Here is a 17942-nt window from a genome sequence, read left to right on the forward strand (position 1 = left end):
CTTCGACTTGAGACTATCATGGCTGCAGAGACCATATTTTCCAAGGAAAGAATTTGATCACAAAATGTGACAAGATGTCACAAAGGCAGGGTGAGCTGTTCTGGAATATGCATGACGTATAGCCTCCACGCTCACAGCAGCCTGCGCCAGGACCACCATGCAACGGATCAGGACTCCCTGGTACCTGCTGGAGGGCTGTAGGAATTCTGCGTCCACTGTTTGGAGGAAAAGGAATTCTAGGGCAGGGAAAGGGTGGGGAGGGTATTTCTGTCTCTCCTGTAGGGACCTGAGGATTTCAAAGAAATGCTGAGGAGTAGGTGGAGCTTCCTGTCCCATCCTCAGAGACAAGGCAGCAGGACAGCCCACATGGTGGCAGCAGGACAGCCCACATGGTGGTAGGGCCCATGGGAATTCAAGGAAACTTCTGAGCCTGAGATACAAACTGGGTGCCTTCAAGAGGGGCTGGGATTAAAAAGGCTCAGTGAAGCTCTGGCCTCGGATTCAGATGAACCTAGGCCCGTGATGGCGAACCTTCTGAGCTCGGCGTGTCAGCATTCTGAAAAACCCTAACTTAACTCTGGTGCCGTGTCACATATAGAAATTTTTTGATCTTTGCAACCATAGTAAAACAAAGACTTATATTTTTGATATTTATTTTATATATTTAAATGCCATTTAACAAAGAAAAATCAACCAAAAAAATGAGTTCGCGTGTCACCTCTGACACGTGTGTCATAGGTTCGCCATCACTGATCTAGGTTCTAGTTTAATTCTGCAGTTAAGTGACTTTATTACCAGAGCTTTTGTTTAAATGAGAAAAAGTTCCCTCTTCCCCCAGGAAAATGCAATGCTTGGCCAGGGCACAGGGCTTGGAGGATGGTGCGTGGGCTGAGTTTCAGCTCTCCTCCTCCCACCACCCACACAGATGTGTGAAAGCTTGTACAAACCACTTCTCTGGATTTCAGTCCTCATCTATGAGAGGTGGAGCTTGATCAGTGCTATTCAAACTTTTAAAAATCAGGGGGGAAAAGCCACCTTTTTTGTTGCTACTTCATAACTGTAATTTTGCTACTGTTATGAATCGTAATGTAAATATCTGATCTGCAGGATGTATTTTCATTGTTACAAATTGAACATAATTAAAGCATAGTGATTAATCACAAAAACAATATGTAATTATACATGTGTTTTGCGATGGTCTTAGGTGACCCCTGTAAAGGGTCGTTCGACCCCCAAAGGGGTCGCGACCCACAGGTTGAGAACCGCTGCTCTAGGGGAACCTTGTCGAAGGTGGCAGACCCCGACTTGACTTTTCCAAACAAGTCTGAGCCCACGGGTGTTTTATTGGAATCTATGTTTAGACTTCAGACGTCCTTGCTTAAAGGACACTGCAGATGCATGTGTTCTCTCAAGGATGCTTACCCTGCTGATAGTATCTAGAAGTTAATTTCAGTTCAAGCTGTTGCTACAATAAAAGCCTAAGAAGTCAGGCAAATGGGGCTGTCTGGTTCCTTTAGCCAGACAGTCCCTTAGCCCTCTCTTTCACAGAAACATGTGTCAGAATAATCATTCATCCGTCACTCAGTGTCTGGTAGTCAGCCCCGGCACTTTGGGAAAGTGGGGTCAGGGTGACTATGCTAATCAGCTACCACCAATGTACAATTCGGACAAGGAAGATTTTTGAACCTAACACTTCCTTCTAAAGCACAGTTTAAATACCCCCAGACTAGGTCATCTTTCACGTGCTCCCTCTTCTGACTATTCTTTGCCTCTGAGAGAAGCCTTAGTTCTTAGGCAAGGGACCATCATGGCCCTCCAGTGTGGAGAAGCAACCATTCTTACCATAGAGCTCCAGCTGCAGGCAAAAGTGCTGGACTGAATTTGTTTCCTCCAGGGTCATAGTGTACCAGCCCTCATGCTCCTTTTTGCTTTCCAGGATCTCCAGGTTCAAGTTTTCCTGGTAAAACTCATAGCCATCTTCCAGGTAGCGTGAAGAGCCTTCTTCTGGCAGATCAAGAGACACGATTTTCTTACTGGACCTGTTTCCCGGTGCTTTTGCCCACGTGATGAACATGTGGATACTCTTGTTCATACTCTTACTTATCCCTTCAGGTATCAGGGGCAGCAGCACACGGCTTCCCAACTGCCCAAAGGTGGTTGGGCAACCTGTGGGAGGAAGAAGAAGACAGTCCCTTATTATGGGGGCCTTTGAGAATCACATGGTGGTCAGGAACCCTGGGAATTCAAGGGAACCTCAGAACCTAAGAGATACAAACTGGGTGCCTTCGAGCAGGGCTGGGATAAGAAAGGCTCAGTAAAGCACTGGATGGATTCAGAAGAACCTAGACTCTAGTTTAATTCTGCAGTGAAGTGACTTTATATCCGGAGCCTTTGTTTAAGTGAGAAAAAATTGCCTCTACCCCCAGGAAGATACAATGCTATGCCAGGGTGTGGGGCTTGGCGAGTGGTGCGTGGGTCAGGAATGGCAGAGTAGGCTTTCCGGGCCTTAGTGATCTATAAAGACTGTCAAGAGGGTCCTGCTGTATTTGTAATATTTCAGTGGAAATTTTAAAGTTACTTATTATAGAGCTGTATAAACTAACTAGGACACTGTGTTTCTTTGACCTGGGAGGGAATTCTATCAACTGAGATTTATAGTTAAGGCACCTAAGGCATAGAGAAGTTAAATGACTTCCTGAAAATCACATAACTGGTAACTGGACTAGAATCCAGGTCTGGTAATTCCTTCACCAGACTTCTCACCACTATGTACTCTGAAGGATGGATGTAGGGAGAGGCTAGAGGATTAAGCCTCCTTGGACTGACCTGTGGCAGGGCCACAAACAAGTCCCAGCCTGGAGGGCAGAGCTCTCCTATCATAATTAAGCCTGACCTTGCAGCCCCCCCTAATTCTTTCCTAAGTAGCAAATGGGCTGTGGGAGGTGCAGCAAGTGTTGCCAAAACAAGAACATTTGTATACGTGTTAATGTTGTTATAATCAGACTATAAAATAAAGCATCAGCTTGCAGGCTGGATCTCTCTGTGTCCTCATCCAGGCATGGAAGATCCTCCAAGCCCCAGTTGTATTCTCTTTCTCTGTCTTCTTTAAATCCTTCACCGTCCCTCCTCAGGTTCAGCCTTGTCCATGCTGGCATGGCACAGATGGAGATCAACTGGAAGTGATTCTGAGCTCATGAGCCCAGGAGACCAAGGTTACAAGAATGTCATTTCAGACGATGGAAATGAGAAAAGTCTGAGGAAGGTGGAGTCAGGGAGGTTTTGAGCCCAGTGTTGAAACTGTGGTTTCCTAGCCCTCCCAAAACCCTCAAGATAGGTAATCATGTTGAGGGTAAGAAATTATTTTAATTTTCAAAAAAAAGTGGAGCGGTTCTGCCCAGTGTGGCTCAATTCTTAGTCAAAGGCATGTGCCTGAGTTTCAGGCTTGATTCCCGGCCTGGTCATTGCACATGTGGGGAGGCAACCAACTGATGTGTCTTTTTCACATTGATGCTTCTCTCTCCCCTCCCCTCTTCCACTTTCTCTTAAAAAAAAAAAGTCAATAAAAAAAATATTCTCATGTGAGGATTAACAACAACAAAAAGCAGAACCAACAACAGCTGTAAAAACCCCAAACCGTTCAAACCAATTTAAGGGATCCCACTGTTGACTATTTAACACTTCTCTCCTCAAACCCACAACCTCAGCTGACGACCCTGCTTCCGATTTCACTGAAGAATAGAAGAAATAAAAGAGAACTTCCATTAATTAGCACCACCAAGGTGACCTACCTGCCTGGATGGGTTGCCTATGCTCCCGGGGAAGGCTAGCTTCCTCCTTCATGGAGCACTCACCTACTTCAAGGCTTTGTTCCTACAATTGCCCCACCCCTCGCATCATGGCTTTTATTGTGATTTGATATGTGTGGGTTATTTCCATTAACACAACACACCAACATGTGATTTTATTAATCTTAAAAAAACCATGCCCTGATCCCAGGCCTCTTCCCAGCCATTTCCCCATTTCTCTATTTTTCATGATCACTAGGTCCTTTTAGATGTGTATCCATTTTCTGTCTCCATTTCCTGACCCATTTTTTTTTTCTTGTACCCACTCCGAACAGGTGTTCTTCCCTCCTGCTTATTGGAATCACTCTTGTCAGGGCGGCTGTACATTCCATGACACCAGGTCACTTTTCCATCCCCCTCTTGCTGTCTCAGGAGCACCTGACACCGTACATAACTTCCTCATTGAAGCACTGTCTTTCCTTGGCCTCTGGAATACCACACTCTCCTGATTTTCTTTCCATTTTATTGGCTGCTCCTTCTCAGTCTTCTTGACTGGAACCTTCTGCTCTTAAAAACCTCTAAGTATGGGAGCATCTCAGGACTCACACTCAGACCTCCTCTTTTTTTCCCAGCCACACTCATCCAGTCACACAGTTCAACATATTTCAGGAATGCTTAGAGATATCTCTCTCACCCTTCTCTGTACTCCTCAGTATTTAGAGGTCTACAGGCATCTCTAACTTACCAAATGAACTTGATTCCAAAGCCCCTTCCTCAAACTACTTCACAATTCCCCGCACATTCTCAGGCAGAGATACTGGAATCATCCTTGACTCCTTTCTTCCTCATACTCCACTTTCAGTCTAACAGCAATTCCTGTTGGCTGTGCCTTCAAAATACGCGTGGCATCCCAGCTCTTCCAACCTCATTTGCTTCTACCGCCATCATCATTGGCCTGGGCCCCGCCATTGTCTTCCAACTAATCTCCTACGTCCGTACGATGGACTGGGTAATCTTTTAAAACTATGTCCAATGTCGTTTCTGCTTTTCAACTTCCAGGGCTTTCGAGCACCCATCGAATAGAAATCCATAGTCCTTGTTCTGGCTTCAGAGACTCTGAATAACCCAGCTCCGGTACTGCTCCAACTCCATCTCCTTCCCTCTCTCTGCTGTGTGCTCTCTGCACTATGGACATCCTGACTCTGGCTCTTTCTTTACTCAAGAACATTTCTAGTTTGGAACTTTTGCATCTCTCCGCCCACCCCCCCCCCCTCTCTATTTTTCTTTTATATATCTGGATAGCTCATTCCCTCACTTTATTTTAGGTTTCTGATAAAACATGATCTTTTCTGAGACATACTCTGACCTCCCTGTCTAAAATAGCATCCCCCATGCCCTAACCGGTGTGGCTCAGTGGATAGAGCGTTGGCCTGCGGACCGAGGGGTCCCGGGTTCGATTCCGGCCAAGGGCATGTACCTTGGTTGCGGGCACATCCCCAGTAGGAGATGTGCAGGAGGCAGCTGATCGATGTTTCTCTCTCATCGATGTTTCTAACTCTCTATCCCTCTCCCTTCCTCTCTGTAAAAAACCAATAAAATATATTTTAAAAAAATAAAAAAATAAAATAGCATCCCCCCCACAAAATAAACAAAATAGCATCCCCCTTCTTGTTGTACTTATCACTGTTTTAAATATTGCTAATATGTCAACTTTGACAACAGAATGCTGTCCTTGTTGCCTAATTGATGTTAGATTGCATATTTGTTTATTTTATTTTTGTCTTTCCCACTAGGATGCAAACTCCTCAAGAGGAAGAATCTCATTGTGTTCATTGCTTTGTCCGAGGACCTACCACAGTGGTCGGCACACAATAGGCGTTTAATGAATGCCTGTTCAATTTATGAATGCCGAAAGCCATGTGATCTGACTGGAATTTCTCTTATTTAGCCTTGCCCAATAGATAACTGATCTCAATAACGTAACCATGCTAATGTTCATAAAAGAAGGAGCCCATGACTCAGAGAGAGAGAGCATAGATTGTTCTAGTTGATAAGAAAAGTCAGAAAAGAAAAATAAAACGGTTTGCTTAAGTGATGTAGCCATCTAGAAAAGACTCAATTAACTTGAGATTTAAGATGGGTGGTTGGAAAATTGGACAAACTGGCTGAAATGCTCTTGATACCCAACTATCCTGAAATCCTAAAGCTGTGAGGGTCCGGATAACATCAGACTAGAGATTAGAGATTGAAGGGAGGGGGAGAGGAGGGGAAAAAGCAATCTACCTCAGCCAGCAACAGGATTAGAGTGGCTGAGACTCATGCTTATTGAGAAAAAATGAGAAAGGTAGTTAGGCATTTACTTTTTAAAAACATTGCTAACATATTAACTCTGAAAACAGAATGTTCTCTTGTTGTTTAACCGAGGAATGCTGGTGAGGAAAGCTTGTTGTTTAGCTGAGGAATGCTGATGAGGAAAGCTGGTGTTGGTCTTGGTGTTTTTACAAAGATAATTTGTGAAGCATGTTGAAGCACCCTAATGAATGCCTGGCCGTCCAGATGGCGTGGCAGGTACAGAACCCAAGAAAGTAACCTCTTGCATCCTGAACTTAAACTTCTTCATATAAAGGAAGGATAGAAAATTAGAACCATATGTGCAAGAAGAAATGTCCTGTGGAGTCCCCCGAAATTATGTACAAAATGTTGGGCAGATAAGCATGTGGACATTTTTCTGGGAACACATCCATAAATGTCATCTCTCAAAGGGGCCTGAACGTCAAAACAAGATTAAAAGTCACTCGCATACTGTCTATATGTTTAGACCAATTTGGACATGACGAGGAAAGAAATGAAAACGATTCCCCTTCGCACACCATAACCCTCCCCCATCCCATACATCTCCCGTGTGCCCCTATCCCCACCTAACCCCCCCCCCCCCCCGAACCACGGTCACAGTAAAAACTCAGAATTGATGGAGAGTGGGGAGGAGGGGACAAAGGATGAGAGAGAGAGTAGGAAAAAAAAAATCAAGGAAAGGAAGTAGGAGGGGAAAGTGGAAAAGAGGGGGCAGATGAGAAAAACAGGCTGAGTGGTTTGTGCTCACTCAGTCATGGGAAGTGGAATCAAAACTTGGTCAGGAAGAGACCCTCACAGCCCACAACCACAAAAGAATGATGAGGTAACAACTCCCTGTGTGTGAGTGACGGGGGGCCTTGAAATCCTCGCCCCCTAAGCGTGAGTGGAAAACAAGTGGGGACTTTAAAGAGGGTGACACAGGCCTTCAGCGGAGTCCCCGCTCCCGAAGCTGCTGCCTGACGGGTGCTTTCCGGGGGGGCCTGTGATTCAGTCATTCCTGTTTACCAAGAGGGTCTGGAAGGAACACGTGGCTGTTAGCACCGACTCACTTTCCTTCCAGGTTCACTTTACTCAGAAGCTAGAGTGATTCACAGGGGCCATGGATAGTTTCCTGAGATCAGTAGCATGGAACCAACCCTTTCACATGACGGGATTCTGCCTAATGAGACTCCCACCCCCACCCCACCCCACCCCACCTCACCCAGTACGTTCACAGGCGCTGGTAGCATCTTGCTACAGCACTTCTTTCAGGTAGAGAAGAGGCAGGACTCACAGAGCCTCGCAGTTCCTACGGCAAATCTAGGGCCAGAAAGAAAGGATAATGTGCCCAGAGCTGCTTTTTCAACTCTAGTCCCACCAGCCGTCTTCCGTTCCCAGTCCTCGGTGCTGCTGGGTCTTTCTGTCCTGGAGAATCTGTACTCGCCACGTCCCAGCCGGAAAGCCTGGTACCACCCTGTGTTTGCCTGGCTAGCACCTTCCATCCTGCCCCTGCCTCTGACACCAGGGTTTCCTGCCGTGTGCTTCCTGTGCCCTCTGCCCCTCTCCTTCATACCAGTCATCATGCTTTTAACTCTGGTTCAAGGCCCATCATCTTTACTCAGTTAGAAGCTCCCAAGAATAGGGACTGTGAAGGCCGTGCTCATTGCTGTAATCCTAACTCACTTGGGACATAGTAGGAGCTCAATAAATCCTTGTAGCCCAAGAATAACACAGCTGAATGAGCTAAATGAATGAACAAATGACAAGAGTTTAAGTTCTCCTCTCTCCAAAAGAAGAATATACTCTCTTCATCTTTATAACATCCCTAAGAGATGTAAAATGGAGAGAAATGATGGGGACCCTTCTCCCCACTTGCCAGGTTAGGAGATGGAAGTGGCTTAGCTATGAACCTAAGGTTTCAGGGACAACAGACCATTGACCATTTTCTTTGAACACTCACACACTCACTTCTACATTAGTGCCCTCACCTAGAGTACTCTTTTCAAGGTCTATAACAATCCAACCTGCCAGACACATATATTTGGAAGGACACGAAAGAAATTGGTAATAGAGTTCCTCCATGAGGGGGTATGGAAGGGAGATTTGTGTCCATTTTTCACCCCATTGTATTGTCGAAGTTTTTTAGACGTACATGTGATACTCTTGCAATAAACAAACCTGTTAACCAAGTTATTAAATGAAAACTTACACGATGAAAGAAGTTTCTATCCACTTTCCAAATTCTAGATCAAATACTTCCAAGTGACCTCTACTTCCTTCTATGATTTTATTAACTTTTCTCATCTTTTGAAAATTCTTATACTTTGATTCATTTCAATTCAATTCAAGTCAACTCATACGCTTCAATTATAGATAGCACATTCTAATTTTTACTGTGGGACCTGGATATAAGTTTTAGCATTTCCTCCCCTCCCTAAACACAAGTTCATCCAGTTTTTCATTGAGGTCTCTGGAGTCAGGCTGTGTGACCTCAGAGAAACTGTGCCAAACTACTCTGTGCCTCTCTTTCCTCTTTTATAAAAGTACTAGTGGCCCGGTGCATGAAATTTGTGCACATTAAAAGGGAATTAATTAGAGGAAATATTTTTAATGTTGCTATTTGCCTTTTCTCTATAATGGAAGTGTCAGAGATGAAAGAAAATTAGTAAAATGTATATGAAAATCTTCCTCCTGTCAGAGTCTGGGGCACGTCGCAGGACCCAGAGACAAGTTTCCACCCACCTGCATGCACTTTGAAATCACACGAGATCCAGACCCGGCTCAGCCTCAGGTCCCCATGCCCAGTGCCGGGGTGGGGGGCCTGGCCTCAGGTCCCCCGTTAAGCCTGCCGGGCAGGGGTGTGTGGCCTCAGGTTCTCCGGCCCGGTGCCCAATCAAACCCCACTGGGTGGGGGGCACAGCCTCAGGTCCCCCGGCCCAGCTCCACACAGCCTCAGGTCCCTGCTGCTCGCTCATTATGGCTTGTTATGGGAACTTTGCCTCAGCTGTGGATGCAGTCATCTTGTGATGGTGTGATGGAGTGAGGGTCAATTTGCATATCACCACTTTATTATATAGGATAATGGTAGTAACAATTAAAACATATCTCTTAGGGTTGGCCTGAGAATTAGATGAATGATACACACGAAGCACTTAGAACAATGCCTGGTAAGTAGTAAGCATGTGGCACATGCTGTCAGTACTCAGTCCACAGACATGTGTGGAAGAGCTCTCATGGACCAGACTCTGTGTCAGGTGCTGGCAGAGGCTGTGTTTGCTCATTTCGCTCCCCGCACACCTCTCCCCATGCCTGCCACATCATGCATCCTAATTACATAGTTGCTGAATGGGATGGTCCCAGGTCAATCTATGATAAAACAAATAGCCCTGATGTTTTGGTTTCCAGCCCAGTGCTGGAGACAGAGATGGTGGCGGCATTATTAAAGCTTTTGAGAAACAAAAGTGCCCAGATCTACATCTTGAGATAAAATGGGCCCAAGACTGTTATATACACAGGGTTGGACCAAGTCTAGAACCCACATTTACTTGTCCCTCATCTCCCCCTCCTGCCCCCCCATGTGTGGAGAGGAGGTGGAGAGGACCTGCATGAAGTAATAAAACATGCTATTGGGGTAGATTCATCAATTGTAACAAATGTGCCACTCTGGTGGGGGATGCTGATAATAAGGGAGGCTGTGCATGTGTGTGTGTGTGTGGGGGGGTCGTGGGGGGGTTGGGAGGTAGGGAAAAATCTCTGTATGTCTGCCTCAATTTTTCTGTGAATCCAAAACTATTCTAAAAATAAAGTCTATTTTTGCCGAAACCGGTTTGGCTCAGTGGATAGAGCGTCGGCCTGTGGACTGAAAGGTCCCAGGTTCGATTCTGGTCAAGGGCATGTACCTGGGTTGCGGGCACATCCCCAGTGGGAGATGTGCAGGAGGCAGCTGATCGATGTTTCTCTCTCATCGATGTTTCTAACTCTCTATCTCTCTCCCTTCCTCTCTGTAAAAAATCAATAAAATATATTAAAAAAAATAATAAATAAAAAAAATAAAAAAAAATAAAAATAAAGTCTATTTTTAAAAAAGTACCATAGGGGGAATGGAAAATTCACTTTATTGAGGGAAGGGCCATGAACTTAAAAAGAAAAAAAATCTATCTGTATATAAAAGCCTAAGCCACCAGAATGAATGGTCCCTATGATGCTCACTGACCACCAGGGGGCAGACACTTAATGCAGGAGCTGCCCCTTGGTAGTCAGTGCGCTCCTACAGCCAACCTCCCCCAGCCAGCTAACTACCCAGTCCCTCCCCCTGGCTGGCAGGCCCTGATGGTCCAATTGGGGCTGGCCCCTGGGCTGGGATGGGGAATTGGGGGTGGGTGGCAGCAGACGTGGCCCCTTTCCCAAGAGGACTGAGTGCTGGCTCCCTCTTTGGGGCTGGTGGCCAACCTCCCGTGCTTTGTCTCTCCCTGCTGCCAGCAGGGCCCGATCGGTCCGCCACCTGCCTGCCATGGTGGTAGTGTGGTGGCAAGGGAAGGAGGAGGGGGGAGGTGGGGAATTGTGCGGTGGTGGGGCTCCAACAATGGTGGTGTCAATGTCTACTCCTTCTGTGCCCGGCCTGGCGACCATTGCCTCCTCTCCAGCCCAGCTCTGATTGCCAGCTAGGCCTAGGGACCTCACCCACGCACAAATTTCGTGCACCAGGCCTCTAGTGTGTGTGTGTGTGTGTGTGTGTGTGTGTGTGTGTGTGTGTGTGTGTTTATGTGTGTGAATATATATACTAATAAAGGGTAATCTGCTAATTAGACTGGGTTGATCGGACACCTTCCAGTCATCTAGTCCTCCTTCTAGACAAAGCCACGGTGGTGGGGGCTGAGGCAGAGGCAGTTAGGGGTGATCAGGCTGGCAGGGGACGACAGTTAGGGGCCATCAGGCCAGCAGGCAGAGGTGGTTAGAGGTGATCAGGCAGGTAGGCAGAGTGGTTAGGGGTGATCAGGCAGGCAGGCTGGTGAGCGGTTAGAAGCCAGGGGTCCCAGATTGCGAGAGGGTGCAGGCTGGGCTGAGGGACCCACTCCTGTGCACAAATCTCATGCACCAGGCCTCCAGTACATAGATATTTCAGAAAGGAAAGGAGAGGAAGAGATGGAAACATCAATGATGAGAGAGAATCATTGATTGGCTGCTTCCTGCATGCCCCCTACTGGGGACCAAGCCCACAACCTGGGACCAAGCCCACAACCTGGGCATGTGCCCTGACAGGGAATTAAACCGTGACCTCCTGGTTCATAGGTCGATGCTCAACCATTGAGCCATGTGAACTTTTTGATTTTTACAATTCTGACTGGGAATTGGAAGGTGAGCTGAAGAGAGAGGGAAGGGGAGACGGTACTGATTTTAGAAGAACTGGGCTTCTTGGTTGGGTGCTTCTGTCATGGCTGATCTGTCCCACTTGCAAAACATTTCTGTGTGGGCTTTATTGGGGTTTCACAGAAGGGTGTGTATTTAAAAATAAAAACACTGTAAAAGTGGTGTGCATATTTCAGAAAAGACAGAATGGAAGGAAGGGAGCCACTGCTGATTGGGTAGACACACCCTATGGGGGCTGGGCTGTTACTCACTAACCAGTGACCTCCACAGTCTTGAGTGGAACAGCTGTCAGCAGCACCTGAGATGTCATGTGCCAGGATGCAAAAAAGCACAGAAATGAAAAAGCTACCGCAGTCACTTAGAGGTGTTCTAAAAAGGGAGGAGTTGAAAATAGGCTGCACCCAGGAAGGCCCTTCCTGTAATTAAGTTTGGCTTTCTGAGCCCTGATCTCAGTTATTCCTCTCCCAGACACTGGGCAGCAAGAGCCACGGGTCTGCCTGATTCTGAGGAAAAGTGGGGCTCGGAAGGCCTTTCCACCTGGGAGTCTGGCAAAGGCTAGATCTCATGTGCAGCCCCTCTGGTCTCCCAGGCATGTCTCTGGGATTTTCCTGGAGGAGTCCATAATGGATTTACTGTCTTGAAAACCCCAAGCACAAAACACACGGAGGCTCTGGATTCACCCTCCCCCACACACTTCAGGCTGCCTTCCACACGCTAATTAAAGTCCCAAGGCCTTTAAGCTGAAACGAGACTCACCCCAATACCCAGTGAACCCAAAGTTCACTTCTTGCTTGGCTTTTTCTTTCTCAAATACCTTTTCCCACAGCCCTGATGCTACCAAACAGAGAACATCAGCTAGCCTTCAAAAGGCAAGAAAGACAGGGGCAGAGCCCAGTCCGAGCGCTCTGCCGTGTGACTGGCCTGCGCTGAAGCTGCCCTGACCACTAACTGTGACCAGAAAACCAGAAACCCTGGCCTCTCCCCTCTTGCTGCCTTGGAACCTTCTCTTCCAGGAAAGTAGCCACCGGTACAACCGCGCTGTGGCCACTCTGTTCTCAACCAAATGCCTGGGATTTTCGCTTCTACCCTCTCTTCCCACGACAGTCCTCCCTTGTTGTGGACCATGTCTCTGACCCCTTCCAGGGCAAGGGTGTGGGAGCCATCTTCTCCCAGAGCCCCGTCTCCCCATCTCAAGCTCTTAGCCTGGGTCTTTGCCAGAAGGACATCTCACAAAACCACCCACTCAACCAGGACTGACCAGCGCCTGGCACCGGAGAGGCTGGTCTAGAAGGTGACCTGTGCCTTTGGCTCAGAGCTCCCTTTTTCCTCGGAACCCGGGGCACAGGAACTCACAGTGTTCCTTCCCGTTCGAAAGAGGCAGATGAAACTCCCAGCCAGTCCCTAAGGAAGAGGCAGCTGAACCACAGCCCCTCGCCACCGCGCCTCCTGTCAGTCCCCCGGGCTGGCTGACTCCATGGCAAGTAATACCAGGGCCCCAACCCTCACAGACATGGACACCCACCTGATCCACAGCTCCGGTCACAAGCCAGGGAGAGAAACAGCAGGACGTTCAAGGGGAGAAGCCCCTTGGGATCCATCCGTGAAGAGAAGGAAGGAGCTTGAGGAGAGGAACCCCGGGTGGCAGCTGCTTGTAAACGGCACGGCAGAAGCGAACTCTACCGGGCAGTCCTGCCTCTGCAGACTAGACCAGGCATCAGGAACCAGCAGGCTTCCTGTCTTAACGGGACTTTTTGGTCTAGCGGATTGCTCATCCCCCTCAGGCTTTAAATCACTTTGTTGTTCCCAAGAAGTCCGAGTCAGGTGCTTAGACCATAAAAGCCGGGAAAGGAGCTGTGTGGTCACTTTGGCCGAACCCTGGTATAACCGCAGAAATGTGCTCCCCTATTAGCTGTCTCCAGGAAAGGGGCCACCAAGATTTCTGGGCAGTTCTAAGCGGTAACTCTTCCTAGAGTTCAAAGGAAAGGAAGTTTTGTCAGATCACTCCCAAATTTGGGTAAGGTAGGTCAAGTGGAACGTGGATGACTGCACTTTAATGAGTCAAAGGACCTCTTATTTCTGATTTGTTCCATAATTTCAGAGAACCCCTCTACATGCAGGCAGGTTCCGGTGTCAAAGTCATAGAGAGGTGGGTGGGCAAGTGCAGATGAGTCGTCAGAAACCCAGCTTCCCTGCTGGATACCAGGTGGTAGAGTTTAGTGAGCTCTGTGGTTGTTTGGAGGGACCGCCTTTATTTTTGAGCTCGTGGTTTGTTTTTTTGTGTTTTTTAAAATAAAATATATTATTTACTAGAGGCCCGGTGCACAAATTCGTGCACGAATGGGGTCCCTCGGGGTGGCCTACAGAGATTGAGCCCCAGCTTGCGCCCCCAGCGTCACAGCCCTGCAGCCCCGCCTGGCACTCTGCTTTGGTCTGGTGTCGCCCCTTTACATGCTCCACCATCCCGCCTGCAGGGTGATTGGATGGGGCTGGGACCCCCACCCGGCTCCCTCAGTGCCTGGGAGCTGGGCAGCAGCCCTGCCCCCTGCTGCTGCTTGTCACTTTCTGCAGGGTGATTGGCGGGGCAATTGGGCCCCTGCCTGCACCCACCTTGGCCTGGCACCACCTGCTTACCTGCTCCACTATCCTGTCGCAGTCCTGTTCTCATTGGGGCCCATCGGGGCCGGCAGCACTGCCACTGCCACTGCCACCTGTTGCCAGCGCTGCATCACTGACCCCTGCCATGTTCAACGCTGCCCCCTGGTGGTCAGTGCACATCATAGTGAGTGGTCGAACTCCTGGCCTCCTGGTCTAACTCCTGGTCAAATGACCACCTGAGGGGACAATTTGCATATTAGGCTTTTATTTTATAGGATTTTAGAGAGGAAGGGAGAGGGAGATAGAAACGTCAATGATGAGAGCGAATCATTGATTGGATGCTTCCTGCACACCCCTCACTGGGGACTGAGCCTCCAACCTGGGCATGTGCCCTTGACCAGAATCGAACCCAGGACCCTTTAGTCCACAGGCTGATGCTCTATCCACTGAGTCAAACCAGCTAGGGCACAAGGCTAATGTTTTTTAAAGTCCATTTTAACAGCTCAAACTCACTTTTCAAATGGACCTCCATAAGGAGATCAGGATAATAAGAGAAATAAAGACTTTCTTAGACAAACAAAAATTAAGGGAATTAATTTCCAGTAGTGCTGACTTGCAAGAAATGTTAAAAGAAGTTTTTTAAGAAGAAGGAAAATATTATAGATCAGAAACTCAGATCTACATAAATAAAAGAAAAGCATCAGAAAAGGAATAAATGAAGGTAAAATAAAAACTTGTATTTATCTTATTCATCATTGATCTAACAGATAGCACATTGTTTAAAATAATAGCAATAATGTATTCAATTATGTGTGCTTATGTATATATCATATATATGTATTAGTATGTATGTATATAAACCCTATATAATAAAAGCCTAATATGCTAAGTGTCAGGTTGACAGGTTGGCCGTTCAACCAATCAAAGCATAATATGCTAATGATATGCTAAGGCTGCTCAACCGCTCACGATTACGTGCACTGACCACCAGGGGGAAGACAGTTGACTGGTCCACCAGTCACTATGACATGCACTGACCACCAGGGGGGTAGACAGTTGACTGGTTAACCAGTTGCTATGATGTGCACTGACCACCAGAGGGAAGACGCTCTTACTGGTAAGTTAGCTTGCTGCTGGTGTCTTGCCTATCAGGACTGAGCAAGATGGGCCAGACATGCCCTGGAGCCCTCCTGCGGTCCCTCCCTGGCTGGCCGACCTCCCGTGTCCCTCCCCGGCCCTGATCATGCACCACTGGGGTCCCTTGGCCTGGCCTGTGCCCTCTCACAATCCTGGACCCCTCAGGAGATGTCAGAGAGCTGGTTTTGGCCCAATCCCACAGGCCAGGCTGAAGGACCCCACTGGTGCATGAATTCGTACACTGGGCCTCTAATATATATATGTTCATTTGTGCTTGTATATAAGTGAAATGTATGACAGCAATGATATAAGGGAATAGAGAGAGGAATTAGGATTTTTAAATTATAAAGTACTCACACTACCCATGAAGCAGTAAGTGAGCTTGGATTGGTTGTAAATATATATTGTAAAATCTAAGGCAACCACTAAAAAAAAAAAGTACAACTAATATACTAAGAAAGGAGGGAAAATAAAAAACCACTAAAGGCAGAAAAAGAGTGGAAGGTAATAATAACAACAAAGAGCAAGGATAACAAATAGAAAATAGTAAGAAATATGAAAAATATTAAGTCAACTACATCAATAATCACGCTGAATGTCAATGGTCTAAATGAACCAACTAAAAGACAGAGATTGTTGGAGTGGATTAACAACAAGACTCAACAGCCCAACTGGCATGGCTCAGTGGTTGAGCATTGACCTATGAACCAAGAGGTTACTGTTCAATTCCTGGTCAGGGCATATGCTTGGGTTGCATGCTCCATCCCCAATGGGGTGCATGTGAGGGCCAGCCAATCAATGATTCTCTCTCATCATTGATATTTCTTTCTCTTCCTCTCTAAAATTAATAAAAATACATTTTAAAAGAACAACAGGACTAACAATATGTTGTCAACAAGAAACCCACTTTAAAAGAACAACAGGACTCAACAATATGTTGTCAACAAGAGACACATAAAGATTAAAAGTAAATGGATGGAAAAAGAAAAAACATGCTAGCACTAATCAAAATAAAGCAAAGTAGCTATATTAATTTCAGACAGAGCAGACATCAAAGCAAGGGAAGCTATCAGAGAAAAAGAGGGACATTACACAATAACAAAGGGATCAATTCTCTAAGAAGACATAACAATCCTTAACACGTTTGTGCCTAACAACAGAGCTTCAATGTGGGCAAAACCTGATAGAACTGCAAGGAGAAATAGATAAGTCTACTATTATAATTCAAGATTTCAACACCCCTGTATCAGAAACGGACAGATCCAACAAGCAGGAAATCAGTAAGGACAGTGGAGCTCAACAGCACCACCAGTCAACTGGGTATAATGAACACCTACAGAGTACTTCATTCAACAATAGCAGAATACACATTTTTTCTCAAGCTCACAAGGAACATTCACCAAAACAGAGCATCTTCCTTGCCATAAAATACACATTAACTTATTTAAAAGAATAGGAGTCATACAATATCTGCTCTCAGACCACAGTGGAATTAAACTAGATATCAATAAAAGAAAAATAACCAGAGACCCCAATGGAGATTAAACAACCCACTTCTAAATAACACGTGGGTTAAAGAAAGAAATCCCAACACAATTTGTAAAATATTTGAACAAAATGAAAATGAAAACACAAATTATCAAAATTTGTAGAATGCAGCAAAATAGTATTTACAAAGAAATGTATAGCATTGAATGCATATATTAGAAAAGAAATAACTAAAAATCAATAATCTAAACTGATGAACATAAACAGATCCAGAGACAGAGAAGCATGGAACAGACTGTCAAACTTAGAGGGAAAGTGAAGAGGGAGGGAGGAGAGACGGGGTAAGAGATCAACATCAACTAAAGGACTTGTATGCATGCATATAAGCATAACCAATGGACACTAGAGGGTTGAGGGTATGTGCTGGGAGGTGGGGATGGCCGGGAAGAGATCAATGGGGAAAAAAGGATATATGTAATATTTTAAACAATAAAGAATTTAAAAAGAAAAAAAAGAAACTAGAAAAAGAAGAGCAAATGAAATTCAAAGTAAGCAGAAAACCCCCCAGAAAGCAATGAAATTGAAAACACAAAATCGAAAGAGAAAATCAATGATAATTGAGAGATCAGCAAAATTGATAAACCTAAATTATAGAAAAAGACAAAAGACACAAATTACTAATATACGGCAGGTTAGACCCTCCAATTTATGAGTGGGAGATGGTCTCATTGTGCAGCTGTTTTCCACAAGCATGTGATCCTCCTCAATCTCAGGGTGGGCTCCGCATAGCCACAGGGAAGGGAGTGCTGGTTGTCACAGATGATGGAGGTGAGGGGCAGGAAACGGTGGTCCCCCAGGATTCTCCTGTGGCCCTGACCTTTGTCTGTCCCAGAGGCAATGTTTCATGGGAAGTGTAATGGAATTGATGAGACTTGTTAGTCTCCTGGCACTTTGGGGCAAGATGTGGCAAAGTGACCTGCCTCCAGGTGCCTGGTGCTGGGCTGCCCCAAGCCTTCTGACTTCTCAGCCAATTGTCATCCTCCTCACGGCCTCTGACCAGAGGTCCTGATAACATGAGACAGACCTGCAGGGTCAGGTAACTGAAGGGCAGGCCAGATCACTTGGCCACTTGGAGCCATGATAAGCACATTTATCTGAATAAGTAAAAAAAAATAAGTAAAAAATAAAATGAAAATACAAAATTTCCCCCAACTCTGAAACATCTCCTAGGAGACCTGA

At 46.3% G+C, this 17942-nt stretch overlaps 1 protein-coding gene across 1 annotated transcript in view; it reads right to left on the minus strand.

Annotated features, from left to right (window-relative positions):
• Positions 1-13213, minus strand: part of SLAMF1 (signaling lymphocytic activation molecule family member 1) — a 42564-nt gene extending 29351 nt beyond the window's left edge. The window contains exons 1-2 of the mRNA XM_059673724.1: positions 13006-13213; positions 1843-2166 (exon numbers count right to left, since the gene is read on the minus strand). Coding sequence (XP_059529707.1) covers positions 1843-2166; positions 13006-13081 — 400 coding nt within the window. The 5' untranslated portion in view covers positions 13082-13213. The remainder of the gene's footprint in view (positions 1-1842; positions 2167-13005) is intronic.
• Positions 13214-17942: the final 4729 nt, after the last annotated feature.

Source organism: Myotis daubentonii, chromosome 18, assembly GCF_963259705.1.
Source record: "Myotis daubentonii chromosome 18, mMyoDau2.1, whole genome shotgun sequence".
In the NCBI taxonomy this organism is placed as follows: domain Eukaryota; kingdom Metazoa; phylum Chordata; class Mammalia; order Chiroptera; family Vespertilionidae; genus Myotis; species Myotis daubentonii.